The sequence below is a fragment of the Mus pahari genome, chromosome 6 (genome assembly GCF_900095145.1).
Source record: "Mus pahari chromosome 6, PAHARI_EIJ_v1.1, whole genome shotgun sequence".
Classification (NCBI taxonomy): domain Eukaryota; kingdom Metazoa; phylum Chordata; class Mammalia; order Rodentia; family Muridae; genus Mus; species Mus pahari.
In genome coordinates, this window is record NC_034595.1 from 38,426,331 (window position 1) to 38,441,073 (window position 14,743).

Consider the following 14,743-nt stretch of genomic DNA (forward strand, 5'->3'; position numbering starts at 1 on the left):
AGAAGGAGAAGGAGAAGGAGAAGGAGAAGGAGAAGGAGAAGGAGAAGGAGAAGGAGAAGGAGAAGGAGAAGGAGAAGGAGGAGTAGTAGTAGTATGGGTTCAAACCCAGATTCAGAAGTCATAGCCAAACCCACTCCACTCTTGAGAGCATGATATGCCAGCCAATTGTACTCAAGCCTTTCCAAACATAATCTGACATCTTCACCGTCATCCTTTGTGACAACTGTGATTGTCTCTAGTTTTCAGATTTCCAAAAGACAATCTCAGAGAAACTTAAGAGCTTGGCCAAAAATTTAAGCCATAGACCCGACTCCACAGCCATGCTTCCGAGTGTCCCCAAGTCACAGCAGGGCACTACATTTTTTAAAATAAGGACTGAAAAAGAATAACCGGGGAAGATATGTAAAAGAAAGGCTAACTTCAGAGTGTCTGAAAAATGAAGACTGGCCAGCTGAGCCAAGGTCTCCATCATCTCAAGAGGAACCTCTGTGGTGGGTTAAAATGGCTAAGACGAAAGGACTCGGCCCATAAGAACTGCGCACTGCAGAAGCAGATCATCAGACAGTTCCTGAAGCCGCTTTACCCCAAACCATCGGGACAGCTCGGAGGCTAAAAGGCCAGTCGAGAGCAACGGAACCGTAAGCACTACGCACACTGCCTTTCCTTTCCTCATGCCTGGCTCACCTTCAAGGCTGGTATTGCTCCATCGTTCTCATCGATCACCAGGGCTAAAGAGTCACAGGGATGATGCTAGTGAGCCCTCCAAATCCACAAGTTCTCTTGCAGCCTTGGGACAAGGAGACCAACTGCAGCTTCTCAGGAGCCTTGGAGTTAGGTAGTCAATAGGAGTGAAGGCCACAGGCATAATTCTTAACAGCTTTGTAGAGGTACAATTTACATAACAAAATGAGCCACCTATAAAACCTTTGTAACACCACACATTTCTGGGTTGTTTTGTTTGTTTGTTTTGTTTGTTTGGGGTTTTTTGATGCTGTTGTTTTGGGGTTTGTTTTTGGCACATGCTGATTGTACAGTATACTGGGTTCCATTGTAACCATTTCATACAAGCATATGACGGGCCATTGATCCTATTGTACATACCCTGTTATGGTGTGTCATGCTCCACAATAGTGGTTCTCTACCTTCCTAATAATATGGCCCTGTAATACAGTTCCTTATATTGTGGTGACTAACCATAAAGTTATTCTTAACTGTAATTTTGTTGCTGTTATGAATCCATGTAAATATCTGTGTTTTCCACTGGTCTTAGGTGACCCCTGTGAAAGGGTTCTTTGACACCCCCCCCCCACAAAGAAGTTGTGACCCACAGGTTGAGAATCTCTGCTCTAAGGTTTCATGTATGTATATCTGATAGTGCTATGTGGTGAGGTTGTGGAAGCTGTGGGGTGAAGGGTGTGCTTGGCAGATGTAGAACACTGGGAACAGACCATAAGCATGGTAGCCAGGTAGGCTTCTAACCCTTTCTCAGCTTTCCTGATCTGCAGACATGTGATGAGGAGAGACTGCAGGTCCAGAGGGCAGACTAGAGGCTGCTGTCCTGAGTGCCAGCAAGAGACAGATTCAGAATAAGAAAAAGAAAAAAAAAAAGAGACTTTATCACAGAGATTCAATTAAGGGAAGGCTTTGTACACTTACAAAAAATCCAAAAGATACTAAAGACAGACCCAAAGCTATACCACCATGCAGAAAAGGAAACCAAAATTAACCTCAGCCCCACAGCTCCATGAAGGGAAGGACATGGATCTGGGGGGGGGGGTGAGCGTGGGGGAGGGGCACTATCAAAAGGTAAACCAGATGAAACCAAACCAGTCCTGCCCTGGAGACAAGCTCACAGCCATCAGGAGTCTCGATACAGTTGCTGCAAGTGTTATTGACACTACAGCTCCTCTAGTCAGCAACAGAGAGAAATTCCATTTTGTCAAGTCACATGGTTCAGAGGGCAGCCTTGAGCTGAGAGAGAAGCCCACTGTGTAAACTAGTTATCCCGGAGTCCAGGAATATCCACTAGTTCAGAAGCTCCGGTTTGGCCTGTCATAGGTGAGCGAAGGCTCAGTTATGGAGAACAGACAGACTGAAGGACACAAGCTACAGGAAGGGTAGCTCAGGCTAGGAAGCACAAGAGAAAGATGGCCCCTCCCTCAGTGGTCACAAGCAGGCCTCATCAACAGGGTTACTCTGAAGGGTGATACATCTGAGTCTGAGGCCAGCAAATGCACCACAGTCTAGAATCACCATCCGCCGGTTTTCACCATTGTAAAGGCCAAGCATTCTTCATTTTCAGGGGTATCCATGGATGCCCAACGACATTCCCTCCTGTGAGACTTTGATGAAAGTTTGAGAAGTATGCAGCCTACACCATCACAGTACTGTGCCTGCTTTCCATACTCCCAACACGGCTGGGAGACACCCTTCACCTAACACAGTCACCAGGCTCTCAGGGGGGAGAAAATCGTGCCCAGCTACAGAATACAAAACTAAGTGTGCACAGATCCCTCATACTCAAAGAAGGAAAACTGTTACAGTAAAAACAAGCTTGGCAGACATCGGACCTGTGCCCTACAGAAACTTGATGCAGTGGTATAAACCAAAGGAAAGACCAAAATTCAAGTTGAAGGGACCAGCCCTGCTCTTCATCCTTATCACTATTGCCCCCCCAGTTCTCAATCCCAGAAAGAGGATGTTCCCACACCTCATCTTATTTTTCTATTCCTATATGCTTAAAGGGATTGGACTGTTGTATTTTTCAGACTTTTTGCGTTTGCTGTTACTCTTTATAACTTCATCTCATTCCATTTCTGCATTTTTTCCTATTCTTCAACAACTTATTTCTTTTTCTTTCTGCCCCTGCGCTTACTGCTTTTCCCCATCTCTGCATTCAGTAGTATCTTGACTTTACCATAAATTGACTTCCTTTTCTCTTTTACTTAAATGGGAAGGGGGCTGTGTATTTTGGCTGTACTGGAATTCACTTTGTAGACCAGGCTAACCTAGAACTCACAGAAATTTGACTGCCTCTGCCTCCCAAGTGCTGAGATTAACATCGTGCACCACTATACCTGGTTTTGTGTTTAAATATATATATGTGTGTGTGTGTGTGTGTGTGTGTGTGTGTGTGTGTGTGTGTACACGTATTTGTCTCTGTACGTTTGTGTGCACCACATGGGTGCAGGAGCCATGGTGGCCCAGAGACAGAGTTAGACGCCTAGGCCTGGAATTACAGTTGGTTGTGTGCTTCCATGTGCTTCTGCGAGAGCAGCAAACACTAAACCACTGAAGCATCGGGCTAGAACCTGACCACTCGACAACCCTTACGTTCCCGTTTATTATCCCCCTCTGACATCTAGCTAACTTGGGCTTGGAACTACTTTACTATTTTTTCCTTTCTAATCTCTTGCTCTTTTCTCCTCTTCCTCTCTTCCTCTCTAATCTCTTGCTCTTTTCTCCTCTTCCTCTCTTCTCCATTCCTGTCTTCTTTCTGCCTTTGTCTATTCAAGCTTGCTGCTGCTTCTCTCCTGGCTCCATCACCTCATTCCTTAACTTTTCCCACTCCTACCCTGGACAGTTTCTAACTGCATAGCACAGTACCCAGCGGCTGCCATCCTCGGCGCCTGCCATCGTGGGTGACATGCGTGTATTTAGGCATCGTCACGCCTGCCATCGTGGGTGACACGCGTGTATTTAGGCATCTGCTGGGCTGGGTTTTTTTTTTCTGTCACCATGGTTTGCTTCTTCCTCACTGAGTGGTTCTGGTGCTTCAGCCTCCGAAAGCGGGCTGTCTAAGAAGAACCCCACAAATCCGGAAGTCATACCAAACCATCAGACATACACAACACAAAGACATAAGAAACATGGAAAATACTGTAATTCTTCCCATATCCTTTGGGAAATAGGAAAATAAGACTTTGTGTCCTCCTAAAAGACTCACTGAACCATGACTCTTTGCAAATCATTTAACAAAACTAGAATTAAAATTATTTTCTAAAAGTGAAAAAGAACATACAATCTCTTTTCATGCTACAAATTATCTGAATTGTATTAAAAATATAAGCCTCTAAGTTTATAGGATAAATTTCACTTGAGCTGTTACATAAAATAAATAGCATTAACCTTCAAATCTATTTTCTCAAACCCTAACATTCAAAATACCAAGTTTATTTTAAGAAAATAATATTCATTAATTTTCCATATGTCAACATACGTTTTTGTTAAATGTTTACCCTGTCTTGTCAAGTTATTTATTATTTAACTGGTATTTGAAACACTACTGTTATTTTTTTAAGATATGTTTATTTTGTGTATATGAGTACACTGTAGCTGTACAGATGGTTGTGAGCCACCATGTGGTTGCTGGGATTTGAACTCTGGACCTTCAGAAGAGCAGTCAGTGCTCTTAACCGCTGAGCCATCTCTCCAGGCCAATACTGGCTTTTTTATTTGAAAAATATTACAGCTCCCATATGCCCCCCAAAAAATTGCATTTATATCTCTTTATTCATTTATTTTTAATGGTTCTACCAAAGATTTTAAATCTTTATGAGCTATCTTGTAGTATTTTGATACAACATGATATATATATATATATATATGTCACGGGATTTTTCCCTGTCCAATTACATTAGTGCAGAGGAGGCCTGTGATTGGACAGGGAAAAGGGAGGTAGAGGTAAGAGTTGCAGAGACAGCATCTCAGGGGAGAGAGAAAAGGAGAATGGAGGTGGATGTGAACAAGCGTGGCTGGAACCAGCCACAGGTAGTTATAATGTCATAAGGCTAGAAAAATTGGAATAAACCTTTTATCATTATCAAAAAAAAAAAAAAGAAACATGGAAAATAAAAACCATCTAAGGTGGCTTTTCCAGAAGATCATAACTCAACTATTGAACTGATGCTAGGAACCACACACAGGACCTTGAGCATGCTCTGACACTCCCTTCCCACCAAGCTGTATTTTCAAGCCCCAGAGATGTCTTTTTCAGTTCCATGCTGGTTGTCGAGACCAATATATAGAAATGAAATTGATCTATATACTACTCTTCAAGACTGACCTGACAAACAAATGCATCACTTCTCGATTTTCAGTCCTAGTATTCCTATGGACGTGTGCACTGTGTGCGTGTGAGCACACGTGTCATGGCAGATGTGCAGTCCGAGGACAATTCTATGGAATTGGTCTCTCCTTCCATCTTTACACAGGATCCAAGGGTCAAACTCGGGCCCCTAGATCTGTGTGGCAAGTGCCTTTACCGGCTGGGCCATCTCAACGGACCTTATTTATTAGTTCTAGTTATATTTTTAGTTTTGAAGGTTCTCCAGACTTAGCCATAGAATTGTATTCTCTGAAAATAGATAATTTATCCTTATTTTAAATTTTCATTGCATTTTTATTTTTATTTATGGGGGGGGCACATGTGCAGGATTGAACTCAGATAACAGACTTGGTACCCGGAACCTTTTCCTGCTGAGCCACTGCGCCAGCCCCCCTGTCTCCTTTCTACACACATTTGGTTTATGTGGTTGATTGGATTCATTTTGTTGTTTGTTTCTGTCAAGTTTAAGGCAGGTTTGGATTTAATTGACTTTCTGATGTTACACGTCTACTTTACCTTCCTAAAAATTAAATCCCCCATTTCATAATTTGTTATAGAGTTGACTATTTAAGAGTTAAAAAAGAGCAAAGTAGCCGAGTGTGATGGCTTATATCTCTAATACCGATGTTTGGGAAACTGAGGCAGGAGGATGGTTGCAAATTCAAGGCCTGCCTAGGCTATATAGTGAGTTAGGCCAGTTCAAGACCCTGTCTCAAAAAGAAATATCTGTATAGAGAGGTATATTCACAGTTATATTTATAAGCACTGTCTCCATGGAGACTTTCATTCTGCCTGGTATAATTTACTTTAAGCCTAAGGATTTCATCTAAGGACTTTCTAAGATTCGGCCTCTCTGTCTTCATCTGGAGACACCATGTTGCCTTCCATTTCTGAATAAATTCTTGATGTTTTTCAGCATTTCAATATGTCAACCCACTGATCGTCTCGTTCCCTGTTACTTCTAAAGAGAATCTACTGTGACCCTGGGTAGCAACTTCATTTCCCTCTGTGTCATGAGATGCATTCTCTTTGGTTCTTTCCAAATCTTTGTCTTTATTTTTTTTCCAGTCTGACAAAAATGCAAGAATATCTTCATGTTTATACTATTTGCATAGTGCCTCTTGGCTGTACAGGTAAATTTTTCACAAGTTTGGGGTACTTCCACAGTTAATTCATTAACTGCCCTCTATCCCTTCTTTCTGGGGTGGGGAGGCTCCCATTCTTGCTAATCTTGATGGGTTTCTTGAATCTCTGAGTTTCTGTTTGTTTTTTTAATTCTTCTATGTTCAGGATGAATAAACTTATTTGCCTTTGTTTCACTAATGCTTCTGTCAACTCAACGTTGCTGGTAAACTTCTTTTCTCTTTATTTATTTATTTATTTTATGTATATGAGTACACTGTAGTTGTATAAAGACACACCAGAAGAGGCCATCAGATCCCATTACAGATGGTTGTGAGTCACCATGTGGTTGCTGGGAATTGAACTCAGGACCTCTGAAAGAGCAGTCAGTGCTCTTTTTTTTTTCTTAATTATTATTTTCTTTATTTACATTTTAAATGCTATCCTAAAAGTTCCCTATATCCCCCCCCCCGATCCCCTACCCACCCACTCCCACTACTTGGCCCTGGCCTTCCCCTGTGCTGGGTCATATAAAGTTTACAAGACCAAGGGGCCTCTCTTCCCAATGATGGCCGATTAGGCCATCTTCTGCTACATATGCAGCTAGAGACTCGAGCTCAGGGGTTACTGGTTAGTTCATATTGTTGTTGCACCTACAGGGTTGCAGCCCCCTTCAGCTCCTTGGGTACTTTCTCTAGCTTCTCCATTGGGGGCCCTGTGTTCCATCCAATAGCTGACTGTGAGCATCCACTTCTGTGTTTGCCAGGCACTGGCATAGCCTCACAAGAGGCCACTATATCAGGGTCCCTTCAGCAGAATCTGCAGTCAGTGCTCTTAACCTGAGCCATCTCTCCAGTCCTCTGGTAAACTTCTTAAGTTAAAAAATAAAATTAGTTATTATCCAACTCTGGACCTTTCGTTTTACTCTAGGTTTCCCTGTATTGGTACTTGCTACTTTATGAGTGTCTTTGCCAGGGTCTTACTGCTGTGAGCAGACACCATGGCCAAGGCAAGTCTTATAAAGACAATATTTAATTGGAGCTGGCTTACAGGTTCAGAGGTTCAGTCCATTATCATCAAGGTGGGAGCATGGCAGCATCCAGGCAGGCATGGTGCAGGAGCTGAGAGTTCTACATCTTCATCTGAAGGCTGCTAGTGGAAGACTGGCTTCCAGGCAGCTAGGACTAGAATATTAGAGCCCATGCCCACTGTGACACACCTACTCCAACAAGTCCACACCTCCTGATAGTGCCACTAGTTGGCCCAAGTCTCTCTCTCCCTGTCTCTCTCTCACACTCTCTCCCTCTCTCTCACTGTGCCTCTGTCTCTTTCTGTCTCTCTCTCTCCCTGTCCCTCCCCCTCCTCTCTGTTAGAGACAGTGTGCCTTAGATGATGTATGAGCCCTCCATTAGGAGTTCTTATCTTTCCTCCTATTTGGAACCCCTTGCACCCATTCTATAATCTTTTCCTCTGCAGTGTGTGGTCACTGGTGTGTTGCCTGTTAAGTCCACTTCCTGAGATTCAATTCATCCTCCTTAGCTAGCCAGAAACTGATGGTTAGACTCGAGCACCTCAAATCAATGAGGTGCATCCATGGGGAGCTAGAGAGTACAGAGACCAAGTGCTTTACAAATCCCAACTGGTTTTTCTTTTCCATGTCTCTAACACACATACATGAGGCCTCACATTGAGCCAGAGCACTTGAGTAGATAGAAAGGTCCTTCCTCTGATGGCCCTTGAGACAGCACACAGCCCGGCCTACAGAAACACCCTTTCAGATAGCAAGGCTACATCTGAGCTTATCAAGGTGCTCTGTGTGCATCTCCCTAGGAAAGCTCTCCTACATCTCCTTACTTTGCTCACATTATTCCCATAAACCTAGGATTGGTTGCACAGGTTGTTATCGCTGAACGGTTTTTCCCATTACATAACTTCTTTTTGGTCAATCAACTAAGACCCTTCTAACAGTGCCACTGCTTTGTCTCCCCCTCCCCGAACTCCTCCCCTGCCCCAGCAGAGCTACTGCACAAATGGAACTGGGGGAGGAGGGTGGTGAGCCGCAGGAGCCACTCCAGCATAAACCCCATCCACGCCTGCTGTTTGTAAGTCAATCTTGTCTCCTGAATAAGCGCTCGCTCTCCATCTGTCCTGTGCCTTTGGTTGCTTTCCAGCAACTCAAAACTGTTGATCTTACCACTTTGTCAAGTTTTATCGTTGCTTTGGGGGAGAGGAGGTTTACTAAACTTCTACCACTCCAGAAAACTCAATATTCCTACCCCCCAGGCATACTCTTAAGTTTATGTTAGGCCAGTAATACTACCAACTAGCTATTCAAAACTGGCTTCATTTTAATTGAAAATCTAATCTCTCTCCAAGAGCCATTAATGGTTCTATCAGCATCTTGAAAGCATTAGGGGGGCCTTAGCAGGAACCATCTTGCTGAATACAAACCACATGTTCAACCCACCACATGTCAGGCGGCCCTGAAATGCAGCATCTACCTGTTGATACCATCACACTGCCTCAATGCTTAAGGGTGAGGAGAACGGAACTTCTCCGGACCCCTCCTCTGATGGATGAAGTGTTAAGAAAACAGGTTCCTAAGCTCACACGTGCCTCATGGGACTCCTGTTCACCAACAACATAGCTGAAACCACATTATTATTCAGCATCCTGACTTCCTCCACATAGCAACTATTAAAAAATAAAATAAAATAAACCTCCACAAGGCCCCGAAAAACCTCAGAATTCTACATGACAAACTATTCACACACCAGTAAAGCCCTTCAAGGCCAGAGTGTCATGTGGGTAATTGGCAAGAACCATTTTAAAGGGGATTCTACTCAATAATAATATCCAAAAAAAACCTTAGCGAAGCCCAAAGCTGAGCATCAAATAATTACACTCTCCATCTTTTCAATTGCCCAGTGTTTTGAAAATGTCATAAATTACAACCAAATGCTGCTGAACATATATTATTGGTGGGTTCTTTACTTTCTCTCCTTCCTTTCTCTTTCTTCTTTCTTTCTCTTTCTTTCTTTCTTTCTTTCTTTCTTTCTTTCTTTCTTTCTTTCTTCCCTTTCTTTTTTCTTCTTTCCACCACAATAAATATACTGGTCATGAGTAGAAAAGTTTTAAATATTTTTTTTCCTCACAGAACTAAAATGAACAAAATATATCATCAAACTATAAATGGCATGCATTGAAAAGCACATATTTGGTCCTCAGTTTCTGTCCTTGACAGCCCTCTTTGGAAAGACAGACGGTAATATTCGGCCAGAAGTTGTAAAAATTACTGGGGAAAGAGTTACTAAAGCAGCAAATTTTCACAAAAGTCATCCTAGGGCCAATAAACCAAGAAATAAGCTAGGGCATGGAGCAGAGTGTGGCTCAGGACTGACCCCAAGGGCAGGGTAAATGTCATGTGCCTTCCCCAAGCCTCACTCCTGCTCCTGGCTGGGACCTGTGGAGTAGCTAGCAGGATGGGGATCTGAATATAGTTATTTGAAGCACAGACTGTCATCCGGAGTGCTGTCAGCAGTGGTTCAGAACTATCCATTTGTTTATTCTTCCCTTACATCCCTCTGCTGAGGACCCTGCACTAAAAGGACGAGAACAGGTATGGCTTTGGAAGCCATGGCGTCACAGAGGAGATCAACTCAACTACTCATGTCTTTAAAAACATAAGTGCTTTTTATAGTTTGAATCACACCTTCCGCTCCAAAATGCAAATGTTAAAATTTAGTTTCCACTGCAGTGATATAAAGAGAAGGGGCCGTTTCGGAGAGGTGATGAGTCTTGAGGGCCCTGTCCTCATGAATGTAGTAGTCCCTTAAAAGGGCTGGAGGGAATTCGCTCAGGCTCTTTATTCCTTCCCTGTCACCTGTATGAGACAAAACAACAAAATACCATCCTGGAACGAGGATAGGACTCTCGCCAGCTATGGTTGACAGGGCCAAGGTTAGTTTCAGCAGCAGAATGCCTATGGTTTTAAGGGGTAGTCTGAGATGGAACTGGATAGACAATGGGGCATGTAGGAAAGCTGGAAGTAGAACAGACTGAAGCCTATTTATTTTTATAATTTCTGTATACTTATTTTGAGGAATGGATAGTTTGTTGGGGGCAGTGGGGAAGAGTTTTCTTTGAATAACACCACAGGATTTCTCCATCCTTGCTACTACTGCCTAAGAAAAGCAAGGCACAGTCTGCAACCCGAGACCTGTCGGTGCGTAGGGTAGGAACAAGAAAACTACACTGAGCGGTAAGTTCCTCTGCAAAACCTATAACCTCGCTGAGAGCAAAGGTACCACAAAGCATGTAGAGGCAAGGAGAATTTGTCATTGACCACACCCTATCAGAGTGCCTTACTGCCCTCCTCTGATTGCTCCACTTTTGCTCAGCAGTCCCGTTTCCCCAGGTTCTGAGATACTCCATTTCCATCTTCAGGCAAACACTGGCTGAAACAGAAACTGAGCCCACCCTACAGAGGCACGGGCAGCCCCATGATACACTGATTCTATTGACTCCTTTGTAAAGCACCTGAACACTGCACTGTGAGGGAGCTGTGATGGTCACTTGTAATTGTCAACTTGACACAATATAGAATCTCCTAGGAAGATTGAATCTCCTCAATGATATATGCGGATATACGTGTATCAGAGTTTATATGGGTATATATGCATATGCCCAGATCAGATTGACCAGTGGTCATGCCAGTGAGGAAATTCTTTCTTAATTGGGTAAATTGGGGTGGTAATGAAATGTTATATTAAGTTTTCCAAGTTCAGAAAAAGACAAATGTCACATGTTTTATCTGTGGTTCCTAGCTCTAAATCACCAGAGATGAGTCCATAACCCAGAATAGCCATAAAAATCAGATGAGAAAAAGGAACCACAGGGGTGGGGAAGAGTTGTAGGGGGGCAAAGGAAAAGTAGGAAGATGGAGGGGTGCTTTAATTTAGGGGTGAGGAGAGAGATCATTACAGAAGGATACAGAGAGAGGATAGATAACAGAATGCTTGAAAATATCATAGAGAATCATAGTTTATATTTACTTAAAAGTGTATATAAGTGTATGCACATTTGTGAATGTATGTATGTGTATATATATATATATATACATATATACATATACATATATGTATGTATATATGCATAGAGTGATAATGCTCTCTACCCATCAAAAGCCATAGACTATCTTACAGAAACCCTAGCACCAGGCATGAGAAACCTCCTTTTGAACTGGTTAAGGGAGTCCAGGAGATTCCTAAAAACAATACAGGCTATTTCTGTTTCCCTTAGTTGCCCCTCAGAGTTGATTTTAGGTTCTTATTTCTGAAGACATACATACTTTAGAGTCAGAGGATTGGAGTTGGATCAGACCCCCACAGCCTCCACACTGAGAACTAGATTTCACAGTATAGGAAGGTACTATGCAGGCTGCCAGTGGAGGGAAGGAGCCAGTATCTCTACCCAGCTGTGATGCCTATGAACCACAACCAATGACCAGCATGGCAAGATATCCCTAAATGCACAATAGTGGCACTTGCTTCTTGGAAGTAATCAACAACTGTCTAATTGGACTTAAGGTCCTCTCCCGGGAGGGATATCATGCCTGGTAGTAGAAATCTAGCTTGTCCTTTTCCTAAAATGTCAAAGGCTGGTCATTATGCTCCCATATCATGCCTAGTATGTAACAGATACCAAATAAAACATGCAGATCTCAAAAATGTTAGGGGAAAAGAAAAGGAACTATTGGAAGAGGCCGAGGACCCAGCCGGAGAGGGAAGGCACGGACAGGGGAGGATAACAAAAGAGGGGTGATCGCGGTCAGAGTATGACATACATGTGTGAAGTGTCGCAATGAAACCCATTTCTTTATGCAATCAATATATGCTAACTAAAAGAAAAGACAAGCATGAAGAACAATTTGAGTGTTTTCGCCCTAAAGATGTGCTTGAGAAGGTAGATGTGCTTCCCAGATTAAAACGTTAGCGTTCAGGGTTATTCTTTGCCCTAGGTGGCATTTTACAAAGCAGGACTTGATTCCATTTTGAGTGCAGAGGAAGACAGAGGGTGACTCTGCACTCTCTTGTCCTTGTAGACACCAACTGTCCAGGAGTAACCAAGATACACAAATGACAACCTCTCCTTCAAAGTACAAAGATGCCACCTATAAACTTACCAAAGTAGCCTGGAACATGGGAGCACACGGATGTACTAAAACTACATCAGGGGGCTGGAGAGATGGCCCCATGGTAAACAACACTGGCTGCTCATTCAGAGCATCTACATTCTATGCCCGTCACCCACAGGATGGGCATACAGACATGCAGGCACATCATTCATATACATAAACTAAAAGTAAACAAATCTTTTTTAAAAATCAGAAAAACAGACCTAAGAACTTACCAAACATATAAAGATAAGCAAAGAGTGTAATGCCCTTACCTGAACCCCAAAAGGAGCAGGATCCATAACACGCCAATGACAACGGCCCCACACACCTGTCACCTGACCACTCAGAATGTCCCTCAAGTGTTCCACCAACAGTGAACTCCCACTTCTCTCCCGAACTTCAAGCTCAGGATGGTCCCCACTGTTTGATGAGGTCAACTAAATCTCCCAGTCCATCCATCCATCCATCCATCCATCCATCCATCCAGTCTTCCATCAGGACCCAATTCCGTACCTAGCCTCTACTGGCTTGCATCTCTATAGCACCCACATCACTGCAGCTCAGCTCTGCAGATCTTTTAGCAGCTCTTCCGTTGGTCTGGTTAATACTGTACCAACCGCTGGTTAATACTGTACCAACCGCCTTCAGAGAGTCTCTGCATCTACCACAGCTCCCTGCCCCTGTAAGGCCTCTTTGAAATCTATGGCATCCTTAGCTCTTTTGCAGCCCCTCTGAAACCTACATAAAGATATAATTTCCAGGTGATATGTAATGAATGACCTGAGAGTTAATAGTCGTAGTTGGATTGGAATAAAAGACACTGTGTTTTCTCTGGCCAGATTCAAAGGGAAGTCAAGACAAATTGGCCATGTGCAACCAATCAATCCAAAGTGGCTTATGATTTGGTTTTCAATAAATTTTAGCACTGTGAAGAGACGCAAATATGTCTGTTTCTGGCATAGCACACTTAGAACAAAAACATTACACCAAAAAACTAATAATAAATCTTAAAAGTGGGAGCTAGATAGATGTTCTTCCAGAGGACATGGTTCAGTTCCCAGCATCCGTGCAATACCTGTAACACCGATTCCGAAAGATATAAAGCCCTTCTGGATTCCATGGGCATACCTATGCATACCTTATACTCAACACAGATACACACATATACACAAATCAAAAGTAAGTTAAATACATAAATTAAAAGTAAATACATTTTTTGAAAACTTTATACAGCGCACATATTAAAATGCCACCTCATGCCCTACCAATGGGTATAATTATTATGTGTCAATTTAAAATACAGATATTTTCAAAAGAGTAAATCAATCGAACATAAAAATTTTAAACTGGCAAAACTAATTTATGGTATTAAATTGCTATGATATGGTATAATGGGGCAAGAAATGTAGCTCAGTTAATTTGTCTGGCATTTGGGAGGACCTGGCTTCAGTACCCAGCATGGGGGAAAAAACCCACAATGGTCGTGTTCTACATCTGTAGATGTGGTATAGTTGTGGCCAAGCACTGTATGTACAGTAAAAATGCCCTGATCTATGTAACCATACTACATTCACTTTCTGTATGTTATATTCAAATTTCTTGTAGTTGGATGAAAACAAGGAAATTGTAGATTCCTAATTAGCTTAAATTTGAACAGATTCCCCATTGTAAGAGTCAAACAGAAGGCAAGTCAAACAAGGATAATAAAGAATATTCTAAAAGGTCGAGATACTGTGCATTTCTGCCACCCGTGGAGCCTCGGCCATGATCACCCAGCTTTGCCACTGTAACATAGAAGCAGTTAGAGCAGATGCATAAAGAATGGATATGACCGTGCTCCAATATAATGTACCCGCCAATGGCGAACTTCAAATATTGTCCTTTCAACATGTCCTGAAATAATTTTTTCAGTTACTGAAAATTATAAAGCCATTCTTAGCGTCCCATCTGTACAAAAGTAGGCTGTTGGCTGGATTTAGCCTGCAGATAGTAGCCTTTGCCCTAAGGTGATGTGCATGTACCCACGTCTTGATGGGTCTGTAGACCTGACTTGCCCTCTTGTTAATCCTTCTCTCACCTTTGTAGGTAGGCAGATACTGTACTATCTTGTCACCATTCGGAAATTTACTGTCCCGAGGTTTGATGAGGCCAACTGGACAGGTAGGGAGGTAGTTAAAATCGTGTTTATACGTTGTGAGTAAATCCATAGTCTCTTGACTCGGAACGTATGTGTCAGGCTGGTGGAATGTCACGGGTAACATTTTGTGAAGCCCAAAATCTCTCCTAGGAAAAGAATAAACACCAGTCATTGGGGTCCTTGCTTGGAAAAAGACAGT

General features: G+C 42.7%; 1 protein-coding gene across 2 annotated transcripts in view; it reads right to left on the reverse strand.

Annotated features, from left to right (window-relative positions):
• Saxo1 (stabilizer of axonemal microtubules 1) overlaps positions 1–14,743 on the reverse strand; it is a 95,168-nt gene that overhangs the window by 1,881 nt on the left and 78,544 nt on the right. For both annotated transcript variants that reach the window (XM_021201168.1, XM_021201169.1), the window contains exon 3: positions 14,485–14,690. In XM_021201168.1, the coding sequence (XP_021056827.1) occupies positions 14,485–14,690 (206 nt within the window). The remainder of the gene's footprint in view (positions 1–14,484; positions 14,691–14,743) is intronic.